General features: G+C 49.9%; 1 protein-coding gene across 2 annotated transcripts in view; it reads left to right on the top strand.

Moving 5' to 3' along the window:
- NICN1 (nicolin 1, tubulin polyglutamylase complex subunit) overlaps positions 1-20,562 on the top strand; it is a 73,981-nt gene extending 53,419 nt beyond the window's left edge. For both annotated transcript variants that reach the window (XM_088465378.1, XM_088465379.1), the window contains exons 3-7: positions 668-838; positions 2,418-2,531; positions 4,900-4,971; positions 14,708-14,812; positions 20,069-20,562. In XM_088465378.1, the coding sequence (XP_088321504.1) occupies positions 668-838; positions 2,418-2,531; positions 4,900-4,971; positions 14,708-14,812; positions 20,069-20,110 (504 nt within the window). In that variant the 3' untranslated portion in view covers positions 20,111-20,562. The remainder of the gene's footprint in view (positions 1-667; positions 839-2,417; positions 2,532-4,899; positions 4,972-14,707; positions 14,813-20,068) is intronic.
- Positions 20,563-26,290: the final 5,728 nt, after the last annotated feature.

The following is a 26,290-nucleotide window of genomic DNA, read 5'->3' as shown; positions in this document are numbered from 1 at the left end:
CGGGGGATCTCTCTATAAGAAATGCTGGTGCACTGTAAGTAATGGCTGAGGCCGGGCATCTGCGGGGGATCTCTCTGTAAGTAATGGCTGAGGCCTGGCACCTGCGGGGGATCTCTCTATAAGAAATGCTGGTGCACTGTAAGTAATGGCTGTGCCCGGGCCCCTGCGGGGGATCTCTCTATAGGAAGTGCTGGTACACTGTAAGTAATGGCTGAGGCCGGGCACCTGCAGGGGATCTCTCTATAGGAAATGCTGGTGCACTGTAAGTAATGGCTGAGGCCTGCACCTGCGGGGGATCTCTCTATAAGAAATGCTGGTGCACTGTAAGTAATGGCTGAGGCCGGGCATCTGCGGGGGATCTCTCTGTAAGTAATGGCTGAGGCCTGGCACCTGCGGGGGTGACATCTCGGTCTGTTTTTCTCTTTCTCCTGTGTGCATCAAACACTACAATACTGAAGGAACACAGTCCCCACTGCTGACGGGTTTAATCATCAGTTTATTACTATAATTCTATAAGGTTCCAGCCTTCTGTTCATTATAGTGCTGCCGGAGCCGGAGTACACTATATAACTGAGCAGTGGCGGATCATGGCCAGGGGCGTTGTGACTCCTCACCGTGGGGTATTCTGGGGACCCCTCACTGAGTATATTATCCCTCTCTGGTGCAGGAGATCAGCTTCAAGAATTACTACACTGCTTTCCTGACCGTTCACATGCAGCTGTCTGACCCCACCGCCAAGGCCGGAGTCTGGCGGACCTGTGTCAGCAACCTGCGCCTCATGCTATACCCCCACATGGAGGAGGGGTCCCAGGACTATGTGTCTCTGTACAGGCAGCAGGTGAGGGCGCTTACGTGCCATGTATAATATACTGTGTATGTTCCCCACCATCCGAGTGATGACACAGTGTAGGGATGTACTGTGGGAGGATGTAGGGTATTTACCCTAGACCCTCCCCCTGCATTATACCCTCCAATTATTGTAGTATACCTAGTATTGTCGCTGAGTGTCTGTGACGGATGAGTGTGAGTCCTGGTAATAATATATATCGGGTATAGTGTATATAACCTGTCATTATATTATATATATATCACTGTAGTGAGTCCTGGTAATAATATATATCGGGTATAGTGTATATAACCTGTCATTATATTATATATATATCACTGTAGTCTCTGGCTGAGTGCGTGTAGGGATGAGTGTGAGTCCTGGTAATAATATATATCGGGTATAGTGTATATAACCTGTCATTATATTATATATATATCACTGTAGTGAGTCCTGGTAATAATATATATCGGGTATAGTGTATATAACCTGTCATTATATTATATATATCACTGTAGTCTCTGGCTGAGTGCCTGTAGGGATGAGTGAGTGTCCTGGTAATAATATATATCGGGTATAGTGTATATAACCTGTCATTATATTATATATATCACTGTAGTCTCTGGCTGAGTGCCTGTAGGGATGAGTGTGAGTCCTGGTAATAATATATATCGGGTATAGTGTATATAACCTGTCATGATGAGTGTGAGTCCTGGTAATAATATATATCGGGTATAGTATATATAACCTCTCATTATATTATATATATATATATATCACTGTAGTCTCTGGCTGAGTGCCTGTAGGGATGAGTGTGAGTCCTGGTAATAATATATATCGGGTATAGTGTATATAACCTGTCATTATATTATATTATATTATATTATATTATATTATATATATCACTGTAGTCTCTGGCTGAGTGCCTGTAGGGAGGAGTGTGAGTCCTGGTAATAATATATTATCAGGTATAGTGTATATAACCTGTCATTATATTATATATATCACTGTAGTCTCTGGCTGAGTGCCTGTGAGGGATGAGTGTGAGTCCTGGTAATAATATATATCGGGTATAGTGTATATAACCTGTCATTATATTATATATATCACTGTAGTCTCTGGCTGAGTGCCTGTGAGGGATGAGTGTGAGTCCTGGTAATAATATATATCGGGTATAGTGTATATAACCTGTCATTATATTATATATATCACTGTAGTCTCTGGCTGAGTGCCTGTAGGGATGAGTGTGAGTCCTGGTAATAATATATATCGGGTATAGTGTATATAACCTGTCATTATATTATATATATATCACTGTAGTCTCTGGCTGAGTGCCTGTAGGGATGAGTGAGTGTCCTGGTAATAATATATATCGGATATAGTGTATATAACCTGTCATTATATATTATATATATCACTGTAGTCTCTGGCTGAGTGCCTGTAGGGATGAGTGAGTGTCCTGGTAATAATATATATCGGGTATAGTGTATATAACCTGTCATTATATTATATATATCACTGTAGTGAGTCCCGGTAATAATAAATTATATTAGTATACTCTTCCTCTATGGTGAATGATTCTTCCCCCCAGATGCTGTGTGATACAGATTCTGTGATCTCCATTCGTCTCATCCTGCGGCAGCCATCGCCTGTCTGGGTCACCTTCACCCTGGAAGACCTGCAGATTAATCCACCTGGAAGGCAGGTAAGTGATCACGTCTCCACCATGGAGGACAGGACGTAACGTGAGGGGTTTGTACACTCACTGATTTCATTCATTTCTCCCAGCTGATAATAAGATTATTTACAAGTATTTTTATTGTTCCTTCATCTGGTTTTAGGGCTTATTCACATGTATGCGCTGGTACTGTGGTATTTGGCCATTAACTAATGCATAAAATTTAATTTAATTTAAAATTGTGACTAACGGTTCCTTATGGGCATCATTGCGTTCTGCATATCTGATTATCTGGGTTATGTGGCCTGAGATAGTCCTTATTAGTAAGGAGCTATAACTAGTGAGGACAATAGCCCCCGTACAGGAGATGTGTTACTGTCATGTGTAAGGAGCTATAACTAGTGAGGACAATAGCCCCCGTACAGGAGGTGTGTGAGGCTGATGTGTTACTGTCATGTGTAAGGAGCTATAACTAGTGAGGACAATAGCCCCCGTACAGGAGGTGTGTGAGGCTGATGTATTACTGTCATGTGTAAGGAAGCTATAACTAGTGATGGACAATAGCCCCCGTACAGGAGGTGTGTGAGGCTGATGTGTTACTGTCATGTGTAAGGAGCTATAACTAGTGATGGACAATAGCCCCCGTACAGGAGGTGTGTGAGGCTGATGTGTTACTGTCATGTGTAAGGAGCTATAACTAGTGAGGACAATAGCCGCCGTACAGGAGCTGTGTGAGGCTGATGTGTTACTGTCATGTGTAAGGAGCTATAACTAGTGAGGACAATAGCCCCCGTACAGGAGCTGTGTGAGGCTGATGTGTTACTGTCATGTGTAAGGAGCTATAACTAGTGAGGACAATAGCCCCCGTACAGGAGGTGTGTGAGGCTGATGTGTTACTGTCATGTGTAAGGAGCTATAACTAGTGAGGACAATAGCCCCCTGTACAGGAGCTGTGTGAGGCTGATGTGTTACTGTCATGTGTAAGGAGCTATAACTAGTGAGGACAATAGCCCCCGTACAGGAGGTGTGTGAGGCTGATGTATTACTGTCATGTGTAAGGAGCTATAACTAGTGAGGACAATAGCCCCCGTACAGGAGGTGTGTGAGGCTGATGTGTTACTGTCATGTGTAAGGAGCTATAACTAGTGAGGACAATAGCCCCCGTACAGGAGGTGTGTGAGGCTGATGTGTTACTGTCATGTGTAAGGAGCTATAACTAGTGAGGACAATAGCCCCCGTACAGGAGCTGTGTGAGGCTGATGTGTTACTGTCATGTGTAAGGAGCTATAACTAGTGAGGACAATAGCCCCCGTACAGGAGGTGTGTGAGGCTGATGTGTTACTGTCATGTGTAAGGAAGCTATAACTAGTGAGGACAATAGCCGCCGTACAGGAGGTGTGTGAGGCTGATGTATTACTGTCATGTGTAAGGAGTTATAACTAGTGAGGACAATAGCCCCCGTACAGGAGGTGTGTGAGGCTGATGTGTTACTGTCATGTGTAAGGAGCTATAACTAGTGAGGACAATAGCCCCCGTACAGGAGGTGTGTGAGGCTGATGTGTTACTGTCATGTGTAAGGAGCTATAACTAGTGAGGACAATAGCCCCCGTACAGGAGGTGTGTGAGGCTGATGTATTACTGTCATGTGTAAGGAGCTATAACTAGTGAGGACAATAGCCCCCGTACAGGAGCTGTGTGAGGCTGATGTATTACTGTCATGTGTAAGGAGCTATAACTAGTGAGGACAATAGCCCCCGTACAGGAGGTGTGTGAGGCTGATGTATTACTGTCATGTGTAAGGAGCTATAACTAGTGAGGACAATAGCCCCCGTACAGGAGGTGTGTGAGGCTGATGTATTACTGTCATGTGTAAGGAGCTATAACTAGTGAGGACAATAGCCCCCGTACAGGAGGTGTGTGAGGCTGATGTATTACTGTCATGTGTAAGGAGCTATAACTAGTGAGGACAATAGCCCCCGTACAGGAGCTGTGTGAGGCTGATGTATTACTGTCATGTGTAAGGAGCTATAACTAGTGAGGACAATAGCCCCCGTACAGGAGCTGTGTGAGGCTGATGTGTTACTGTCATGTGTAAGGAGCTATAACTAGTGAGGACAATAGCCCCCGTACAGGAGCTGTGTGAGGCTGATGTGTTACTGTCATGTGTAAGGAGCTATAACTAGTGAGGACAATAGCCCCCGTACAGGAGGTGTGTGAGGCTGATGTGTTACTGTCATGTGTAAGGAGCTATAACTAGTGAGGACAATAGCCCCCGTACAGGAGGTGTGTGAGGCTGATGTATTACTGTCATGTGTAAGGAAGCTATAACTAGTGAGGACAATAGCCCCCGTACAGGAGGTGTGTGAGGCTGATGTGTTACTGTCATGTGTTACAGAGCCCGCAGAGGGGGTTTTCCTGGTGGATGTCTCATCTGCCCCCCATAGAGAAGCTGCGTAATCTGCACAAGGTGAGAATAAGGGTGACCTTGAGGATTGCTGGGAGTCAGGAATATAAGACCATATTGGTGTAAGGAATAAGATAAATAATATGAGATAATGATGATTACTATCATTTATTTATAAGGCGCCACAAAGTGTGCGCACAGCGCCGTCCAAGGGGCTCAACACAAAAACCGTGCAGACAGAACATATGAACCATTGAGTAAGTACTAAGCCTTGCTATAATACCACAGGGCACAGAGGATGGCAAAGTAACATACATGACCATCACCCACAGACAGGATAACATACATGACCATCACACACAGGCAGGATAACAGACATGACCATCACCCACAGACAGGATAACATACATGACCATCACCCACAGACAGGATAACATACATGACCATCACCCACAGACAGGATAACATACATGACCATAACACACGGGCAGGATAACATACATGACCATCACACATGGGCAGGATAACATACATGACCATCACACACGGCAGGATAACATACATGACCATCACACACGGGCAGGATAACATACATGACCATCAAACTCGGGCAGGATAACATACATGACCATCACACACGGGCAGGATAACATACATGACCATCACACACAGGCAGGGTAACATACATGACCATCACACATAGGCAGGATAACATACATGACCATCACACACAGGCAGGATAACAGTAAATGGATGGCAGAGAGAAGAATTCGGTATTGGATATAGATGACCGGCATGGCGGACACTGACAGCTGGTATAAGCAGGGACTATGTACTCAGCGCTCACCTGGGGTAATTGGCCAAAGAACTGTGTGTGTGGGTGCTAGTTTAGTAATGATAATTCATAATGACAAATGAGTTATATTGGTAGAAATAATGTGTAATATGCAGACACAATGCTCCAGTCTGTGAACGATCACTATGTAATATCCCCAGGCGTGGGAATGGTCATTAGGGACGTTAGATGGCTCCTTAGGGTGTCTCTATACGTAGTGTGTGTTCAGTATTACGTCTCCTTATATGCAACTAAGGTGCAGCAGCTCCAATCTGTGCGTATGATATTGGGGTATAGTCTGGGTGGTAAGTGTGCCCTTTCAGGGGGTTACTCTCCGTATATATACACACGTCACATAGGGTGGCACACTTACCACCCAGACTATACCCCAATATCATATCCACAAATATGACCCCACAGATTCCAGTGGCTGCACCTTAGTTGTATATAGAGCAGTTCTATATTGTATTACAGTATTGAATGAAAAAAGACAAAAAACGTTTAGCATACATAAAGGACATAGTAGATCACCCTGGACTTTACAGAGGGGGGTAAGTGTAACAGACTTGGACAGAAGTGTATGGTGAGGGGTAGGGGGTAGGTAAGAGGGGTAGGTTAGGATTAGGTCCTTTTTCCTTTTGAGAAATGACAGGCTTAATTACGCGTTCTCTGCTGCTGTTCAGTAAAGTCCAGTGTAATGTCGGCCATACACGGTGCGATGCTCCGCGTAGGGCGACTGCCGATCCGTCGGCAGATGGATCGTGCTGTCCCCGCTGACAATCGCGTGGTCCCCGCTGACCGCACGATACGCCGGCTCCCCCCTCCACCATCTGAATGGGATCGTACATCGCATCCCAGATCATATGAACCTGCGGGAAGATCTAGGGATGCAATTTACAATCCTGCGGGAGCGCGCAGCACGATATCGGGTTTGGCCACCTTAAGTCATATTCCTTTATGCAATGGTTCTGTGTTGGGACGTATTGGCCAGCGTGGAGGGGGTCCTATTATACCTCTTAGTGTTTGTGTACAGGGGTTGAGGCTGCGGTGTTAAAGGGACTCGGCTGTGTGGACCTCACGGCACTTACCTTCTCCACGTCAGGCGGCCTTTTGCTGTTCCTGTGCCTGGGTTCACTGCTGCTGCCGGCTTGTCCTGATTGAGCGTCTCCTCTCCGCTAGTGTCTCCATGTGTTCCGATCACTGAGGTTTTATTTCGCCTTGCTGCGTGACCTGTTTCCTTCTCTGTGTCGGGATGCAGGCCTGCTTCCAGTGTTTACTGCGCAGGCATTGCTTCCTGTACCGATGGGTTGCAGGGGGTGCCCAGAGTCCCAGTATTGGTGTACAGTGGTGTAGCTGGGACAGTGGTGTTGCTGGGTGTAGCTGGGGCAGTAGTGTTGCTGGGCGTAGCTGGAGCAGAGGTGTTGCTGGGGCAGTGGTGTTGCTGGGTGTAGCTGGAGCAGAGGTGTTGCTGGGTGTAGCTGGAGCAGTGGTGTTGCTGGGTGTAGCTGGAGCAGAGGTGTTGCTGGGGCAGTGGTGTTGCTGGGTGTAGCTGGAGCAGTGGTGTTGCTGGGTGTAGCTGGAGCAGAGGTGTTGCTGGGGCAGTGGTGTTGCTGGGTGTAGCTGGAGCAGTGGTGTAGCTGGAGCAGAGGTGTTGCTGGGGCAGTGGTGTTGCTGGGTGTAGCTGGAGCAGTGGTGTTGCTGGGTGTTGCTGGGTCAGTGGTGTTGCTGGGTGTAGCTGGGGCAGTGGTGTTGCTGGGTGTAGCTGGAGCAGTGGTGTAGCTGGAGCAGTGGTGTAGCTGGAGCAGAGGTGTTGCTGGGGCAGTGGTGTTGCTGGGTGTAGCTGGGGCAGTGGTGTAGCTGGGGCAGTGGTGTAGCTGGGGCAGTGGTGTAGCTGGGGCAGTGGTGTAGCTGGGGCAGTGGTGTAGCTGGGGCAGTGGTGTAGCTGGGGCAGTGGTGTAGCTGGGGCAGTGGTGTAGCTGGGGCAGTGGTGTAGCTGGGGCAGTGGTGTTGCTGGGGCAGTGGTGTTGCTGGGGCAGTGGTGTTGCTGGAGCAGTGGTGTTGCTGGGGCAGTGGTGTTGCTGGGGCAGTGGTGTTTCTGGGTGTAGCTGGGGCAAAGGTGTTGCTGGGGCAGTGGTGTTGCTAGGTGTAGCTGGGGCAGTGGTGTTGTTGGGTGTAGCTAGGGTGGTGTTGCTGGGTGTAGCTGGAGCGGTGGTGTTGCTGGGTGTAGCTGGAGCAGTGGTGTTGCTGGGTGTAGCTGGAGCAGTGGTTAGACCTGTGCATTGCTAGGGGGCCGGGATAGCCATCTCCTGGTACCTCCCAGTTCTGCGAGGGGACTGCCTGGTCTGGTGCACTACAGGCCAGACTGAGACTTTCTCGGGGGAGAGTATAAGGTTTGAAAGTGTATAGGGAATGATTTATAAATGTGCTGTAGATCACAACAGCCAGTGTGGTGTAGCTGGGGCAGTGGTGTAGCTGGGTGTTGCTGGGTCAGTGGTGTTTCTGGGTGTAGCTGGGGCAGTGGTGTTTCTGGGTGTAGCTGGAGCAGTGGTGTTGCTGGGTGTAGCTGGGGCAGTGGTGTAGCTGGAGCAGTGGTGTAGCTGGAGCAGTGGTGTAGCTGGAGCAGTGGTGTAGCTGGAGCAGTGGTGTTGCTGGGTGTAGCTGGGGCAGTGGTGTTTCTGGGTGTAGCTGGAGCAGTGGTGTTGCTGGGTGTAGCTGGGGCAGTGGTGTTGCTGGGTGTAGCTGGGGCAGGGTTGTTGCTGGGTGTAGCTGGGGCAGTGGTGTAGCTGGGGCAGTGGTGTTTCTGGGTGTAGCTGGAGCAGTGGTGTTGCTGGGTGTAGCTGGGGCGGTGGTGTAGCTGGGGCAGTGGTGTAGCTGGAACAGTGGTGTTGCTGGGTGTAGCTGGGGCAGTGGTGTAGCTGGGGCAGTGGTGTTGCTGGGTGTTGCTGGAGCAGTGGTGTTGCTGGAGCAGTGGTGTAGCTGGGGCAGTGGTGTAGCTGGGTGTAGTTGGAGCAGAGGTGTTGCTGGGGCAGTGGTGTTGCTGTGTGTAGCTGGGGCAGTGGTGTTGCTGTGTGTAGCTGGGGCAGTGGTGTTGCTGGGTGTAGCTGGGGCAATGGTGTAGCTGGGGCAATGGTGTAGCTGGGGCAATGGTGTAGCTGGGGCAGTAGTGTAGCTGGGGCAGTGGTGTTGCTGGGGCAGTAGTGTAGCTGGGGCAGTGGTGTTGCTGGGTGTAGCTGGGGCAGTGGTGTTACTGGGTGTAGTTGGAGCAGAGGTGTAGCTGGGGCAGTGGTGTTGCTGTGTGTAGCTGGGGCAGTGGTGTTCCTGGGTATAACTGGGGCAGTGGTGTAGCTGGGGCAGTGGTGTTGCTGGGTGTAGCTGGGGCAGTGGTGTTGCTGGGTGTAGCTGGAGCAGTGGTGTCGCTGGGACAATGGTGTTGCTGGGTCTCTGGCATATGTTTCCAGGTTTTAGACCTGTGCATTGCTAGGGGGCCGGGATAGCCATCTACTGGTGTAGCTGGGGCAGTAGTGTAGCTGGGGCAGTGGTGTTGCTGGGGCAGTAGTGTAGCTGGGGCAGTGGTGTTGCTGGGTGTAGCTGGGGCAGTGGTGTTACTGGGTGTAGTTGGAGCAGAGGTGTAGCTGGGGCAGTGGTGTTGCTGTGTGTAGCTGGAGCAGTGGTGTTGCTGGGTGTAGCTGGGGCGGTGGTGTAGCTGGGGCAGTGGTGTAGCTGGGGCAGTGGTGTAGCTGGAACAGTGGTGTTGCTGGGTGTAGCTGGGGCAGTGGTGTAGCTGGGGCAGTGGTGTTGCTGGGTGTAGCTGGGGCAGTAGCTGCTGGGTGTAGCTGGGGCAGTGGTGTTGCTGGAGCAGTGGTGTTGCTGGAGCAGTGGTGTTGCTGGAGCAGTGGTGTAGCTGGGGCAGTGGTGTAGCTGGGTGTAGTTGGAGCAGAGGTGTTGCTGGGGCAGTGGTGTTGCTGTGTGTAGCTGGGGCAGTGGTGTTGCTGGGTGTAGCTGGGGCAGTGGTGTTGCTGGGTGTAGCTGGGGCAATGGTGTAGCTGGGGCAATGGTGTAGCTGGGGCAGTAGTGTAGCTGGGGCAGTGGTGTTGCTGGGGCAGTAGTGTAGCTGGGGCAGTGGTGTTGCTGGGTGTAGCTGGGGCAGTGGTGTTACTGGGTGTAGTTGGAGCAGAGGTGTAGCTGGGGCAGTGGTGTTGCTGTGTGTAGCTGGGGCAGTGGTGTTGCTGTGTGTAGCTGGGGCAGTGGTGTTCCTGGGTATAACTGGGGCAGTGGTGTAGCTGGGGCAGTGGTGTTGCTGGGTGTAGCTGGGGCAGTGGTGTTGCTGGGTGTAGCTGGAGCAGTGGTGTCGCTGGGACAATGGTGTTGCTGGGTCTCTGGCATATGTTTCCAGGTTTTAGACCTGTGCATTGCTAGGGGGCCGGGATAGCCATCTACTGGTGTAGCTGGGGCAGTAGTGTAGCTGGGGCAGTAGTGTAGCTGGGGCAGTGGTGTTGCTGGGGCAGTAGTGTAGCTGGGGCAGTGGTGTTGCTGGGTGTAGCTGGGGCAGTGGTGTTACTGGGTGTAGTTGGAGCAGAGGTGTAGCTGGGGCAGTGGTGTTGCTGTGTGTAGCTGGAGCAGTGGTGTTGCTGGGTGTAGCTGGGGCGGTGGTGTAGCTGGGGCAGTGGTGTAGCTGGGGCAGTGGTGTAGCTGGAACAGTGGTGTTGCTGGGTGTAGCTGGGGCAGTGGTGTAGCTGGGGCAGTGGTGTTGCTGGGTGTAGCTGGGGCAGTAGCTGCTGGGTGTAGCTGGGGCAGTGGTGCTGCTGGGTGTAGCTGGGGCAGTGGTGTTGCTGGGTGTAGCTGGGGCAGTGGTGTAGCTGGGGCAGTGGTGTTGCTGGGTGTAGCTGGGGCAGTGGTGTAGCTGGGGCAGTGGTGTAGCTGGGGCAGTGGTGTTGCTGGGTGTTGCTGGAGCAGTGGTGTTGCTGGAGCAGTGGTGTAGCTGGGGCAGTGGTGTAGCTGGGTGTAGTTGGAGCAGAGGTGTTGCTGGGGCAGTGGTGTTGCTGTGTGTAGCTGGGGCAGTGGTGTTGCTGTGTGTAGCTGGGGCAGTGGTGTTGCTGGGTGTAGCTGGGGCAATGGTGTAGCTGGGGCAATGGTGTAGCTGGGGCAGTAGTGTAGCTGGGGCAGTGGTGTTGCTGGGGCAGTAGTGTAGCTGGGGCAGTGGTGTTGCTGGGTGTAGCTGGGGCAGTGGTGTTACTGGGTGTAGTTGGAGCAGAGGTGTAGCTGGGGCAGTGGTGTTGCTGTGTGTAGCTGGGGCAGTGGTGTTCCTGGGTATAACTGGGGCAGTGGTGTAGCTGGGGCAGTGGTGTTGCTGGGTGTAGCTGGGGCAGTGGTGTTGCTGGGTGTAGCTGGAGCAGTGGTGTCGCTGGGACAATGGTGTTGCTGGGTCTCTGGCATATGTTTCCAGGTTTTAGACCTGTGCATTGCTAGGGGGCCGGGATAGCCATCTCCTGGTACCTCCCAGTTCTGCGAGGGGACTGCATGGTGCACTACAGGCCAGACTGAGACCTCCTCCTCGGGGGAGAGTATAAGGTTTGAAAGTGTATAGGGAATGATTTATAAATGTGCTGTAGATCACAACAGCCAGTGTAGGAGCTTGGGAGAAGCAGTTCCAGGTGCTGGTGTAGGAGTCTGGGTGAAGCGGTTCCAGGTGCCAGTGTAGGAGCCTAGGAGAAGCGGTTCCAGGTGACGTTGGTAGGAGCCTTGGAGAAGCGGTTCCAAGTGTCTGTGCAGGAGCCTTTAGAGAAGAGGATCCAGATGCTGGTGTAGGAGCCTTTGGAGAAGCCTTTCCAGGTGTCGGTGTAGGTGCCGTCGAAGAAACCATTCCAGGTGTCTGTGTAGGAGCCTGTGAGAATCTGCTCCAGGTGCCGCTGTAGGAGCCTGGGAGAAGCGGTTCCAGGTGCTGGTTGTAGGAGCCTGGGAGAAGCGGTTCCATGTGCTGGTGGTAGGAGCCTGGGAGAAGCAGTTCCAGGTGCCGGTGTAGGAGCCTGGGAGAATCTGATCCAGGTGCTGGTGGTAGGAGCCTAGGAAAAGAGGTTCCAGGTGTCAGTGTAGGAGCCTGGGAGAAGCGGTTCCTGGTGCTGGTGATAGGGAATCCCTAGGATCGGTGAAGTAAGCCCACTCATGTTGCTCAGGGACGAGTAACATACAACAGAGCTGTGTTTGCTTGGCAGAGCAAGCTCTGGTCACAGTCAGTAACGCACACCCTAAATTTCATATTCTGGTTCTCTGAATACCGACTCATGCACCAGTACTCTATATACAAGTTTCCAGCATGTTACTTTGGCAGTTAACTCATTGTTAGGAGCCTAGGCTCCTACACCGGCACCTGGTGCTGGTGTAGGAGTCTGGGAGAAGCAGTTCCAGGTGCCGAAGTAGAAGCCTGGGAGAAGCGGTTCCAGGTGCTGGATGTAGGAGCCTGGGAGAACCGGTTCCAGGTGCCGGTGTAGGAGCCTTTGGAGAAGAGGTTCCAGATGCTGGTGTAGGAGCCTTCAGAGGAGCAGTTCCAGGTGTTGGTATAGGAGCCTGGGAGAATTTGCTCCAGGTGCTGGTGGTAGGAGCCTGGGAGAAACGGTTCCAGGTGCTGGTGGTAGGAGCCTGGGAGAAGCGGTTCCATGTGCCGGTGTAGGAGCCTGGGAGTAGCGGTTCCAGGTGCTGGTGGTAGGAGCCAGGGAGAAGCGGTTCCAGGTGCCGGTGTTGGAACCTGAGAGAAGCAGGTGCTGGTGTAGGAACCTGGGAGAAGCGGTTCCGGGTGCTGGTGTAGGAGCTTTTGGAGAAGAGGTTCCAGATGCTGGTGTAGGAGCCTTCGAAGAAGCAGTTCCAGGTGTCGGTGTAGAAACCTGGGAGAAGCGGTTCCAAGTGCTGGTGTAGGAGCCTGGGAGAAGCGGTTCCAGGTGCTGGTGGTAGGAGCCTTTAGAGAAGAGGTTCCAGGTGTCGATGTAGGAGCCTGGGAGAAGCGGTTCCTGGTGCTGGTGGTAGGGAATCCCTAGGATCAGTGAAGTAAGCCCACTTATGTTACTCAGTGTCGAGTAACATACAACAGAGCTGTGATTGCCTGGCAGAGCGACCTCTGGTCACAGTCAGTAACACGCAACCTAAATTTCATATTCTGGTTCTCTGAATACCGAATCATGCACCAGTACTCTATATACAAGTTTCCAGCATGTTACTTTGGTAGTGCACTCATTGTTAGGAGCCTAGGAAAAGAGGCTTCAGATGTAGGAGTCTGGGAGAAGCAGTTCCAGGTGCCGGTGTAGGAGTCTGGGAGTAGTGGTTCCAGGTGCCGGAGCATGGGTGAAGCGGTTCCAGGTGCCAGAGGTAGGAGCATGGAAGTGGTTCCAGGTGCCAGTGTAGGAGTCTGGGAGAAGCGGTTCCATGTGCCGATGTAGGAGCCTGGGAGAAGCGGTTCCAGGTGCTGGATGTAGGAGCCTGGGAGAACCGGTTCCAGGTGCCGGTGTAGGAGCCTTTGGAGAAGAGGTTCCAGATGCTGGTGTAGGAGCCTTCGAAGAAGCAGTTCCAGGTGTTGGTATAGGAGCCTGGGAGAATTTGCTCCAGGTGCTGGTGGTAGGAGCCTGGGAGAAGCGGTTCCATGTGCCGATGTAGGAGCCTGGGAGTAGCGGTTCCAGGTGCCTGTGGTAGGAGTCTGGGATAAGCGGTTCTATGTGCCGGTGTAGGAGCCTGGGAGTAGTGGTTCCAGGTGCTGGTGTAGGAGCCTTTGGAGAAGAGGTTCCAGATGCTGGTGTAGGAGCCTTCGAAGAAGCAGTTCCAGGTGTTGATATAGGAGCCTGGGAGAATTTGCTCCAGGTGCTGGTGTAGGAGCCTGGGAGAAACGGTTCCAGGTGCTGGTGGTAGGAGCCTGGGAGAAGCGGTTCCATGTGCCGGTGTAGGAGCCTGGGAGTAGCGGTTCTAGGTGCCGGAATTAGGAGCATGGAAGAAGTGGTTCCAAGTGCCAGTGTAGGAGTCTGGGAGAAGCGGTTCCATGTGCCGATGTAGGAGCCTGGGAGTAGTGGTTCCAGGTGCTGGTGTAGGAGCCTTTGGAGAAGAGGTTCCAGATGCTGGTGTAGGAGCTTTCGAAGAAGCAGTTCCAGGTGTCTGAGTAGGAGCCTGGGAGAATTTGCTCCAGGTGCCGGTGTAGGAGCCAGGGAGAAGAGGTTGCAGGTGCTGGTGGTAAGAGCCTGGAAGAAGCTGTTCCAGGTGCCGGTGTAGGAGTCTGGAAGAAGTGGTTACAGGTGCTGGAGGTAGGAGTCTGGAAGAAGTGGTTACAGGTGCTGGAGGTAGGAGTCTGGGAGAAGTGGTTCCAGGTGCTGGAGGTAGGAGCCTGGGAGAAGATGTTTCAGGTGCCGGAGGTAGGAGTCTGGGAGAAGTGGTTCCAGGTGCTGGAGGTAGGAGCATGGGAGAAGAGGTTCCAGGTGCCGGCTGGGAGAAGCGGTTCCAGGTGCCGGTGGTAGGGAATCCCTAGGAGCAGTGAAGTAAGCCCACTCAGGTTGCTCAGGGATGAGTATTGTAGAGCAGAGCTGTGATTGTCTGGCAGAGCGAGCTCCGGGCACAGTAACGCGCACCCTAAATGTCATGTTCTGGTTCTTTGAATACCGGCTCATACACCAGCACTCTATATACGAGGTTCCAGCATGTTACTTTGGCACTGCACTGATTGCTAGTATTTATTACTCAGTAACTGTAACAGAAATATGATCAGATATTTACTGTCTACAACTAAATGCTTCATTACAGTGTCCGATCTTTCTAAACAATACAGGAAGAAATCCCTCAGATTGGCCGGAGAAATGGCGCCGGTTGTTACTTTTATTATATCACGTGTGTATGGTAACGATTGTGGTGATGGTTTATCTCCAGGGTGTCAGTAGCTGCGCTTAGTCCGCACAGTTACACCCTGAGGGGAAATTTGTGACTCTTCTCCTCCTGTTCCAGGCTCTCCCGGATCCGGAGCGCGTGTCCAGTGAGGTGCAGCAGATGTGGGCGCTGACGGAAGTCATGCGGGCCAATCAGAGCGCAGTGAGCGTCGGCAGGTTTGATGTGAGTACTGTATGCTCTGCGTTCCCGCAGGATTACAGCATAGAACACTCGCTTATTACAGATGAGGGCATTAATGTGAGGCATAATCTCATTCCAGAATAATACTGACATTAGGAGACGCACGTCTGCTACTACTGCTCCATTATAAGGAATATAATGCTCTCATGGCACCCTATATATTCTACAACCCTAAGAGATAGTCCCAGCATGCCCTGAAAGCAAAACGGTGGCAGGGCATGCTGGGATGTGTAGTTCCACAGCAGCCGTAACGGCCACTTATTGCCCAGCCCTTCTTTAATGCTTACTCTCAGGCTGCTCCTTACCGATGGATCTCTCACCATAAACTAAAGCAAACGGCCGCTGCTGTATCTGGTGTCTGTTCCCACCCATAATTACGCCAATTACACACATAACGGCCGCTGTCGTATCTGGTGTCTGTTCCCACCCGTAATTACTAACGCCAATTACACACATAACGGCCGCTGCCGTATCTGGTGTCTGTTCCCACCCGTAATTACTAACGCCAATTACACACATAACAGCAGCACTAACATTCAAAAATGTATACAGGTTGAGTCTCCCATATCCAAAATGCTTGGGACCAGAGGTATTTTGGATAACGGAATATTCCGTATTTTGGAATATTTGAATATCATAATGAAATATCTTGGGAATGGGACCCCAATGTACACACAGAATGCATTTATGTGTTATATATACACCTCATACACACAGCCTGCAGGTAATTTTATACAATATTTTCCATACTTTTGTGGCTCAAGCAAAGTTTGTGTACATAAATGAAATTAATTTATGTTTCATAAACACCTTATACACACAGCCTGTAGGTAATTTTATACAATATGTGTAATAATTTTGTGCCTTAGACAAAGTTTGTGTACATTAAACCATCAAAAATCAAAGGTTTCATTATCTCAGTCCTGCCATAATTATTCCGTAATTCGGAATATTTGGATATGGGAGACTCAACCTGTATTACTAATAAAGAATGAATAATTCATATAAGATAACATAAATATATCTAACACACAAGCTTTATTATTGATTACTGAATTCTGCTGCCAAATGAGATCTATAGGGATCACAATGTATAGACACACTACCATATATACAGAGTAGTCTCTCACAGACAGACATGGCTGACATATACCAGTCTCCAGTACAGCGGCATGTACAGTCACAATGTAACGTGGCCGGATATCCTCAGGTACCACCATAGATATTCTCTTAGGCCAGTGGTTCTCAAACTGGGTGCTGTGGTACCCTGGGGTGCCTCAGGGCACTTGAGGGGGGCCCCGGGTTGGTGGTCCAGTACCAAATAAAGTGATTTTTAGGCAGTGTGATAGACAAAACCAGTGCTAATGGCTGCATATCATATAATATGTGGACAAAAAGAATGGCAGCCCTGTCACCCACCACATAACTGCCCCTAGGGCTGGCCACCACATAACTGCCCCTAGGGCTGGCCACCACATAACTGCCCCTAGGGCTGGCCACCACATAACTGCCCCTAGGGGTGCCCACCACATAACTGCCCCTAGGGGTGACCAGCACATAAAGTCAGGTGCATAAATATTGGGACATTGACAGAATTTTCATATTTTGGCCTCTATTCACCACCTCAATGGTTTTGAAATGAAACAAACAAGATGTGCTTTACCTGCAGACTTTCAGATTTAATTTGAGGGTAATTACATCCAAATCAGGTGACCGGTGTAGGAATTACAACGGTTTCTATATGTGCCTCCCACTTTTTAAGGGGCCAAAAGTAATGGGACTATCAACTCAAAAGCTATTTCATGGACAGGTGTGGGCTATACCCTCGTTATTTCATTATCAATTAAGCAGGTAAAAGGTCTGGAGTTGATTCTAGGTGTGACATTTGCATTTGGAATCAGTTGCTGTCAACTCTCAATATGAGATCCAAAGAGCTGTCACTATCAGTGAAGCAAGCCATCATTAGGCTGAAAAATCAAACCAAACCCATCAGAGAGATAGCAAAAACATTAGGTGTGGCCAAATCAACTGCTTGGAACATTTGTAAAAACAAAGAACGCATCGGAGAGCTCAGCAACACCAAAAGACCCGGAAGACCACGGAAAACAACTGTGGTGGATGACAGAAGAATTATTTCCCTGGTGAAGAAAAACCCCTTCACAACAGTTGGCCAAATCAAGAACACTCTCCAGGAGGAAGGTGTATACGTGTCAAAGTCAGCAATCAAGAGAAGACTTCACAAGAGTGACTATAGAGGGTTCACCACAAGATGCAAACCATTGGTGAGCCACAAAAACAGGAAGACCAGATTAGAGTTTGCAAAACAACATCTAAAAAAGCCATTACAGTTCTGGAACAACATCCTATGGACAGATGAGACAAAGATCAACTTGTACCAGAGTGATGGGAAGAGAAGAATATGGAGAAGGAAAGGAACTGCTCGTGATCCAAAACATACCACCTCATCAGTGAAGCATGGTGGTGGTAGTGTCATGACGTGGGCATGTATGGCTGCCAATGGAACTGGTTCCCTTGTATTTATTGATGATGTGACTGCTGACAAAAGCAGCAGAATGAATTCTGAAGTGTTTGGGGCAATATTATATGCTCATATTCAGTCAAATGCTTCAGAACTCATTGGACAGCGCTTCACAGTGCAGATGGACAATGACCCGAAGCATACTGCAAAAGCAACCAAAGACTTTTTTAAGGCTAAAAAGTGGAATGTTCTGCAATGGCCAAGTCAATCCCCTGACCTGAATCCGATTGAGCATGCATTTCACTTGATGAAGACAATACTGAAGGGAAAATGCCCCAAGAACAAGCAGGAACTGAAGACATTTGCAGTAGAGGCCTGGCAGAGCATCACCAGGGATGAAACCCAGCGTCTGGTGATGTCTATGCGTTCCAGACTTCAGGCTGTAATTGCCTGCAAAGGATTTGCAACAAAGTATTAAAAAGTGAAAGTTAGATTTAGGATTGTTTAGTTTGTCCCATTACTTTTGGCCCCTTAAAAAGTGGGAGGCACATATAGAAACTATTGTAATTCCTACACCGGTCACCTGATTTGGATGTAATTACCCTCAAATTAAATCTGAAAGTCTGCAGGTAAAGCACATCTAGTTTGTTTCATTTCAAAGCCATTGTGGTGGTGAATAGAGGCCAAAATATGAAAATTCTGTCAATGTCCCAATATTTATGCACCTGACTGTAACTGCCCCTAAGGGTGACCACCACATAACTGCCCCTAGGGGTGACATAAGCACAATTTACTAAATTTAAATTTTTGCTAAATTTCTCAATAAGAAACCTTTGGCGCAGGGAGGGGGGTTCCGTGGAAAAGTTGATACTCTAGGGTGCCGTGATTCCAAAAAGTTTGGGTATCATTGTCTCAGTCTGTTTAGTACAGTGATATAGGACAGAAAGACACCCGAGACCTGCAGGTGTTCTCTCAGATGATGATCCAGACCTTGTCCGGCTGGTGCCAGCTAACGATACCACGGCCTCCTGGTTAGTTTCCCTCCCAGCGTTATCTGGATGAGTCGCATTGTGCGCAGGATGATGCTGACTGTCCCAGAGAGTTCTGTACTAGATCAGCATAAGCTGTAAGTAGGTTCTGAGTGAGAAGCATCTCTGACGCGTTTCTTTGTATTACACTCTGACGCGTTTCTTTGTATTACACTCGGACGCGTTTCTTTGTATTACACTCGGACGCGTTTCTTTGTATTACACTCGGACGCGTTTCTTTGTATTACACTCGGACGCGTTTCTTTGTATTACACTCGGACGCGTTTCTTTGTATTACACTCGGACGCGTTTCTTTGTATTACACTCGGACGCGTTTCTTTGTATTACACTCGGACGCGTTTCTTTGTATTACACTCGGGCGCGTTTCTTTGTATTACACTCGGAGGCGTTTCTTTGTATTACACTCGGAGGCGTTTCTTTGTATTACACTCGAAGGCGTTTCTTTGTATTACACTCGAGGCGTTTCTTTGTATTACCCTCGGAGGCGTTTCTTTGTATTACCCTCGGAGGCGTTTCTTTGTATTACCCTCGGAGGCGTTTCTTTGTATTACCCTCGGAGGCGTTTCTTTGTATTACCCTCGGAGGCGTTTCTTTGTATTACCCTCGGAGGCGTTTCTTTGTATTACCCTCGGAGGCGTTTCTTTGTATTACACTCGGAGGCGTTTCTTTGTATTACACTCGGACGCGTTTCTTTGTATTACACTCGGACGCCTTTCTTTGTATTACACTCGGACGCGTTTCTTTGTATTACACTCGGGCGCGTTTCTTTGTATTACACTCGGGCGCGTTTCTTTGTATTACACTCGGAGGCGTTTCTTTGTATTACACTCGGAGGCGTTTCTTTGTATTACACTCGAAGGCGTTTCTTTGTATTACACTCGAGGCGTTTCTTTGTATTACCCTCGGAGGCGTTTCTTTGTATTACCCTCGGAGGCGTTTCTTTGTATTACCCTCGGAGGCGTTTCTTTGTATTACCCTCGGAGGCGTTTCTTTGTATTACCCTCGGAGGCGTTTCTTTGTATTACCCTCGGAGGCGTTTCTTTGTATTACCCTCGGAGGCGTTTCTTTGTATTACACTCGGAGGCGTTTCTTTGTATTACACTCGGAGGCGTTTCTTTGTATTACACTCGGAGGCGTTTCTTTGTATTACACTCGGACGCCTTTCTTTGTATTACACTCGGACGCCTTTCTTTGTATTACACTCAGAGGCTCAGTCTCCTTACCTCTGGGCCTCTCTCCCTCCTCACCTGTATCACTCCCCATCTGTCATCAGAACTTCTCTGGAACCCCCGTAATAGCTGCTCCTGCTGTATCTCCAGCTCTCACTGTGGACGTCATTCATTGCTCAGCGCAACCTCGTCTAAGCACAACCGCAAAATGCAGCCGAGGAAGAAGAATCGTATCTTCTACCTGCGCAGAATTACCGCAAACGTGATGTGCGACCAACTCCGCGTAGGCAGCGAATCCGCCTCCGACCTCATGCAAATGGCAGCAATTTGAGTTACCAGGGCGAAAGACGCGCACAGCGAATTGATGATTATGCGCATGAAAAGGGGGGCAAAAACCGCCACTTGCATTTATATGTCCAGCTCTGCATGAGGCCCTTTATGCGGCTGCTTTTCCTATTTGCGTGTGTCATACAGCGTGAGGCTGCGTGTGGGGTCTCTATGGGGCTATAAGATAATGACATTATATTGGTTTATTTTATAGGTGGACGGATGCTACGATATCAATCTCCTCTCCTACACGTGATTTGTGCCTGCGTCCGGATGGACTCTGCGTTGGATGAGGCACACGGGACTGTGTACATGACGATAACCTACCTCCTGTCCTGCCTCCCAGTTGCTGTGTGTTACTTTGGACATGAACATGGGAAAGATTACATGGATCTCACAGCTGCTCTGTCCCTTTAATTCAGTGTAAGCTGCAGGGTCAGTCATATCCGGCCACGGCCTGCAGAGGGCGCTCCAGCAGCTGCGTTGTGCTTGGAATGAGTGAACATTTCTGCATGTAATAACCTCTGTATGATATCGGGGGTAGGAGGAAGGTTACTGTGTGCAGGACCCTCGCTCCCGGCTAGATCTATGCTCCGTTACACTGGGGGCTGGCAGAGCAATGATGTCATTTAGTAATTAGAGCAGATAATCAGTGATGTCTTTGTCTGTGTGTAATTGCCATCAATAATAAGTTATTACATTTTCTCAGGCCGGTCTCTTTATTTCACTATTACTTTGTGCCATGTTCTGAGGTTACAGATTATTCTATCATTTGTATTTTCAGTAAAGGGGCTGATTCATCACGGATCGCCATGGCAACAGCGTACGCAGATCAGCTGATGGTGCGCATTCGTATGCAGTACGTGTGTGCCGGCCATATTACAATCACGCTGCGATCACATACACATCGCAGAGAGAGTGACGGGACGTCAGTGGTTGTGGGTGGTGACGGGGGAGTGGTTGGAGAAACGCAGGCGTGCCTGTCTGTGTGAACGCCGTTTCCTGGGCGTGCATAAATTAGTCACTGTGACGGCATATGCAGCTTCAGTACTCACTGTGTGCGGCGAGGTTAGCAATGTCTGAGACAGGTCAGAGCTGCTGTAATTCTGCGTGACGGGCCGATGTTACCGATGTGTACGCAGGACTGCGAGGTCTTACGGATGTGAGAAAGCGGTAGTGGGCTGAGCAGTTGCAGACATTAGCATATTTTTGCTGCAGAACTGCGTGCGGAATCGTAGCTGCGATCAGAACAGCCATCCGTAGTGAATCAGGTCCAAAGACCAGAGTATGTACGCTGACATTATAGCCAGGACATTAGAGCCAGGACATTAGAGCCAGGACATTAGAGCCAGGACATTAGAGCCAGGACATTAGAGCCAGGACATTAGAGCCAGGACATTAGAGCCAGGACATTAGAGCCAGGACATTAGAGCCAGGACATTAGAGCCAGGACATTAGAGCCAGGACATTAGAGCCAGGACATTAGAGCCAGACATTATAGCCAGGACATTATAGCTAGAACCTTCTGAAATGCTCTTGGACTACAACTCCCAAATAATGTTACTATCTTGCTGCTGTCTGACGGAAGCGCTCAGTCAGTGACTAAGGGGCCCATCCACTAGGCAATTAAGTTGAGCGATATAATGATATCGTTATCATTCGATAATCGTTCAATAATCTTTTCCAAATTGTTTAGAAAAATGTCTAAAATGACCAGTGATTTGCGCTCCCGCTGGTCGTTCAGACATCTATCATCGGGCAAACATGCTGGACAATCTGACAATATCGTCAGGCTGAGCGCGTTACCAGATGATTGATGAGCCTGCACTGAACGTCTGCTCGTCACAGACTGACAAACGACTGTACGAGTACAATGTGGTGATGGCGCAGTCGTTGTCATGTCTGCTAGTGGATATGGGCAGCTCTAAGGGCCCATATTCATGATGAACTATTTGTGGCATTTTCCCTGGAAAACACGCAGGATCCCAGATTGCACTGCGAATGCGATTGTGGGTAAATGGGCCCCTAAATCTGGAGTAGCGGAGAGGTATAATTCTGTATCCCACACTGACATGTATGACTAAATATGTTATTAACCAACATAGTAAGAAAGCAGGATGCTTGTACATCGTCTGTGCACACGGAAAGCCCAGTAACAGGTCACTGGTGTCAGGGGAGTGTAAACCACACACCATGAATACAGCAACATAGGTGCAGCTGGAGCCTCAGTCACTGCATTCGCCATCGGTACCTCACAGAGATCATGATGAGGGGTGTCCTGTGTGCCTCATGGTGATGGTCCCCTGCCGTCCGCGCTCACACCTGTTCTGTCTAACACACCGTGTCGCACCCTCTCCTGTCAGCGTGTCCCAGGCGGGTGTAGGGGTCCTTGGGTGAGTAATGCAGACCCCACCTGGGGCCCCATAAGGGACTGATCCCTACACCCCACCACACATGTCACAATATTCTGGCCCCACATTTCGGAGATGTCCCTATTTCCCCAGTACAATGTCTATTTCTGAATGTTGGATGCAGTTATCACACTTCTCATCCTCTGGGGGCTGTAAATGAATAATTACTGAAGAGGATGGATCAAGAAAGATGAAAGAAAAGTCTCTTCGATGTCGCTGTATCAGTTCAACAAAGTGCGTCGCAGCTGCGCTCTGGGGTAATGCGCGCTCCTGTTACAACGTCGGGGAGGAGCAGAACCAGCGACTGACCCAGAACACACTATTCGCTCTGTGAGCGACATCGTTTGTCCCCGGCAGGGGTGTACTCAATGTCGTTAACGATGCGCCGGGCACCCTCCCTCATCCCCTAAAGGTGCGTGTACACTTGCCAATTAAAATGAACGATAACAACATCATTATTGTTCAATCGCTCATTAATCGTTAATCGTCCAGTAAAATGTCGTAAATGACCAGCGATGCGCACTTCCACTGGTCGTTTTCAACATCGCTCATCGCCCGTACACGACTGTCAACCTGACGATATCATCAGGTTGACCATGTTCAGGGATGAGGGAGGGAGCCTGCACTGAGCAACATATCGTTCACAGTGTGGGCACTGCATAGTACAGTATCGTGAAGTCCTTCATTGCCGTCTAGTGGATACTGGCCCTGATTCAGAGCCGGACGCAATGACCGAGCGCTCGCTCTGAATATGGGCGGGATTTTTCTTTTTTTGGAGCGGCCTTCTGGCCGCTCGCATAGTTGTGGGTGACCACCCACAGCTATTGCGAGCAGCTAAGATGATGGTCGCGATGGTCAAGACCATCGGGCTTGCGACGAGACCCTTGGGGTCGGGTCTCGTGGCTGCAAGCCCCAGAAAGCTTCTGGCTTTAATAGAGCCGGAAGCTCTCCACTGACATCACTCGTGATGTCAGTGGGGCCGCCCACAAACGGCAGGCAATCGCTTTGGCTTCCAAAACGGTTCGAGCTGTCAATCAAAATCGACAGCCGCCCCCTTTTGGTGCGAGACCCGGATCGACGGAGCGCCCGTCGCTAGCCGGGTCTCGCGCATGCGCACTGGGCCACCATCGACCTGCTTGCGAGCGGGTCTGAATCAGGCCCACTGTGCGCACCAGTACATGCAACAACCTGACAATATCGTCCGGTCGGCCTGCTTGTTCGGGCGATGAACGACAAAGACCAACGACCTGCGGGAGCACGCATTATTGGTCGTTATCGTTCATCCTTTTTCATACAAACTGGACGATATAATGAACAATAACGATGTTGTTTAAAATATCGTCCAGTGTGTACGAGGCTTTATGGCACATACACACGGTCAGATATGTCAGATGAACGATTTGAACGATTTACACTGAATTAAAATGAATGAAATCGGACAAATCTGACTGCAAACGCATCAGATGTCAGAGATCGTTATCTCACACGCGGGAACGCGCATCGATCATCGTTGCAGGCTCACATGTCAGATTTTCTTTCAGATATGAACGATTGAAGGATTTCTTTTAAACTGTTATCGTTCAGATCTGACACAAAATGTGACCGTGTGTGCGCACCATTAGATTGGAAATGGGAAACTATGATGGCATGTAAGCGACACCGCGGCGGGTGGAGAATTGCATTGGCGCACTATTTACACATCGCTCATCACAGCCAGCCAGCTGCAGTCATCAGTACAGACCGTCCATGTGATGGACTGACGCCCGGATCTTACCTGATGACTTATCGCTATGAGGAGATCTGGGGGACATGAGGGACGCCCTGATCTTACCTGATGACGTAGCGCTATGAGGAGATCTGGGGGAGATGAGGGACGCTCGGGACTTACCTGATGACTTATCTCTATGAGGAGATCTGGGGGACATGAGGGATGCCCGGGACTTACCTGATGACGTATCACTATGAGGAGATCTGGGGGACATGAGGGACGCCCGGAACTTACCTGATGACTTCTCTCTATGAGGAGATCTGGGGGACATGACTGACGCTCGGACCTTACCTAATGATGTATCTTTGAGGAGATCTGGGGGACATGAGGGACGCCCGGAACTTACCTGATGACTTATCTCTATGAGGAGATCTGGGGGACATGACTGACGCTCGGACCTTACCTGATGACGTATCTCTGAGGAGATCTGGGGGACATGACTGACGCCCGGAACTTATCTGATGACTTATCGCCATGAGGAGATCTGGGGGACATGACTGACGCTCGGAACTTACCTGATGACGTAGCGCTATGAGGAGATCTGAGGGACATGAGGGACGCCCGGATCTTACCTGATGACGTATCGCTATGAGGAGATCTGGGGGACATGAGGGACACCCGGAACTTACCTGATGACTTATCGCTATGAGGAGATCTGGGGGACATGAGGGACGCCCTGATCTTACCTGATGATGTATCGCTATGAGGAGATCTGGGGGACATGAAAGACGCCCTGAACTTACCTGATGACGTATCGCCATGAGGAGATCTGGGGGAAATGAGGGACGCCCAGAACTTACCTGATGACATATTGCTATGAGGAGATCTGGGGGACATGAAGGGTGCCCGGAACTTACCTGATGACGTATCGCTATGAGGAGATCTGGGGGAGATGGGGGACGCCCTGATCTTACCTGATGATGCATCGCTATGAGGAGATCTGGGGGACATGAGGGACGCCTTGATCTTGCCTGATGACGTATCGCTATGAGGAGATCTGGGGGACATGAGGGATGCTCTAATCTTACCTGACGATGTATCACTATGAGCAGATCTGGGTGACATGAGGGAAGCCCTGATCTTACCTGATGACTTAGCGCTATGAGGAGATCTGGGGGACACGAGTGACGCCTGGATCTTACCTGATGACTTATCGCTATGAGGAGATCTGGGGGACATGAGGGATTCCTGATCTTACCTGATGACGTATCGCTATTGTCACGTTCGATGGGGTGGAATCCTCTACTGAGGAGTTGGAAGCTGAGGTCCCTGGATAAGATAAGAACTGTAGGCGTGGGGCCTGGATATATGACCTCCTCATCCACGTGTATCAAACATTGGCAAGACCTGTCTAAAGGCGTGGAGTCTAACCAACTGGAAAGTGTTCACCAGTGACCCCTCCAAGCGGGATATGGGTATTTATGCTGCACCCAGCTGGCAGGTCGCGGCCCTTTGGACAGGTGTCTGATACTGTGGGAATGGAGACAAATAACCGGCGGCCCTGAAGGTATACTTCTACAAGATGTACAGAGAACAAGCACTCCTATGAGTAAGAGGTAAGTACTTGAGGCACTGTTGGTCACAGTATGGAACTAGCAGCTTACACTGGAGGAATGGTGAAAGACGCACAATTGCATCAGCAGGTGGTAGAACAACACACACAGGCAAGGTGTTAGGACGCACTGTAGCACAAGAAGTTGGCACTTGTATAGTACACAGGCAAGATGTTAGGACGCACTGTAGCACAAGGAGTTGGCACTTAATTCTCGAGATCACATAAGGAACCTTGAACGGGGTATCAGCAATACACAGGGTAGCGACAACGTTGCACAGGCAGCTTCCATTCGGAGACTGGCTTTATACCCTAAGGTAGCAGGTTATTGGTGGACAGCGTCAGCTGACTAACACCATGCTTCCATTGGGTCAAGAGCAGTCAGGTGATGGGAACTGTCATGGCTGCATCCATGATGGCTACCGTAGCAACCAAGGCACAGCGCAGCACACTATGTCCACATGGTTCTAGGTATAATACTCACTGCATCATATGCCACCGCACCTGGCGTCTGACCACCCGAGGGATCAGGGGAAGCCGGCGCCGCGGTGAGTAACAGCAGATCATAGGCCGGAACCTGACAGCTATGAGATCTGGGGGACATGAGGGGTGCCCTGATCTTACCTGATGACATATCACTATGAGGAGATCTGGGGGGAGATGAGGGACGGCCTGATGTTACCTGATGACGTATCGCTATGAGGA

The sequence above is a fragment of the Taudactylus pleione genome, unplaced genomic scaffold (assembly GCF_031769625.1).
Source record: "Taudactylus pleione unplaced genomic scaffold, aTauple2 ptg001984l, whole genome shotgun sequence".
NCBI classification, from domain to species: domain Eukaryota; kingdom Metazoa; phylum Chordata; class Amphibia; order Anura; family Myobatrachidae; genus Taudactylus; species Taudactylus pleione.
The sequence above is the reverse complement of the archived record's forward strand: the minus strand, read 5'-3'. Positions and strand labels throughout refer to the sequence as shown.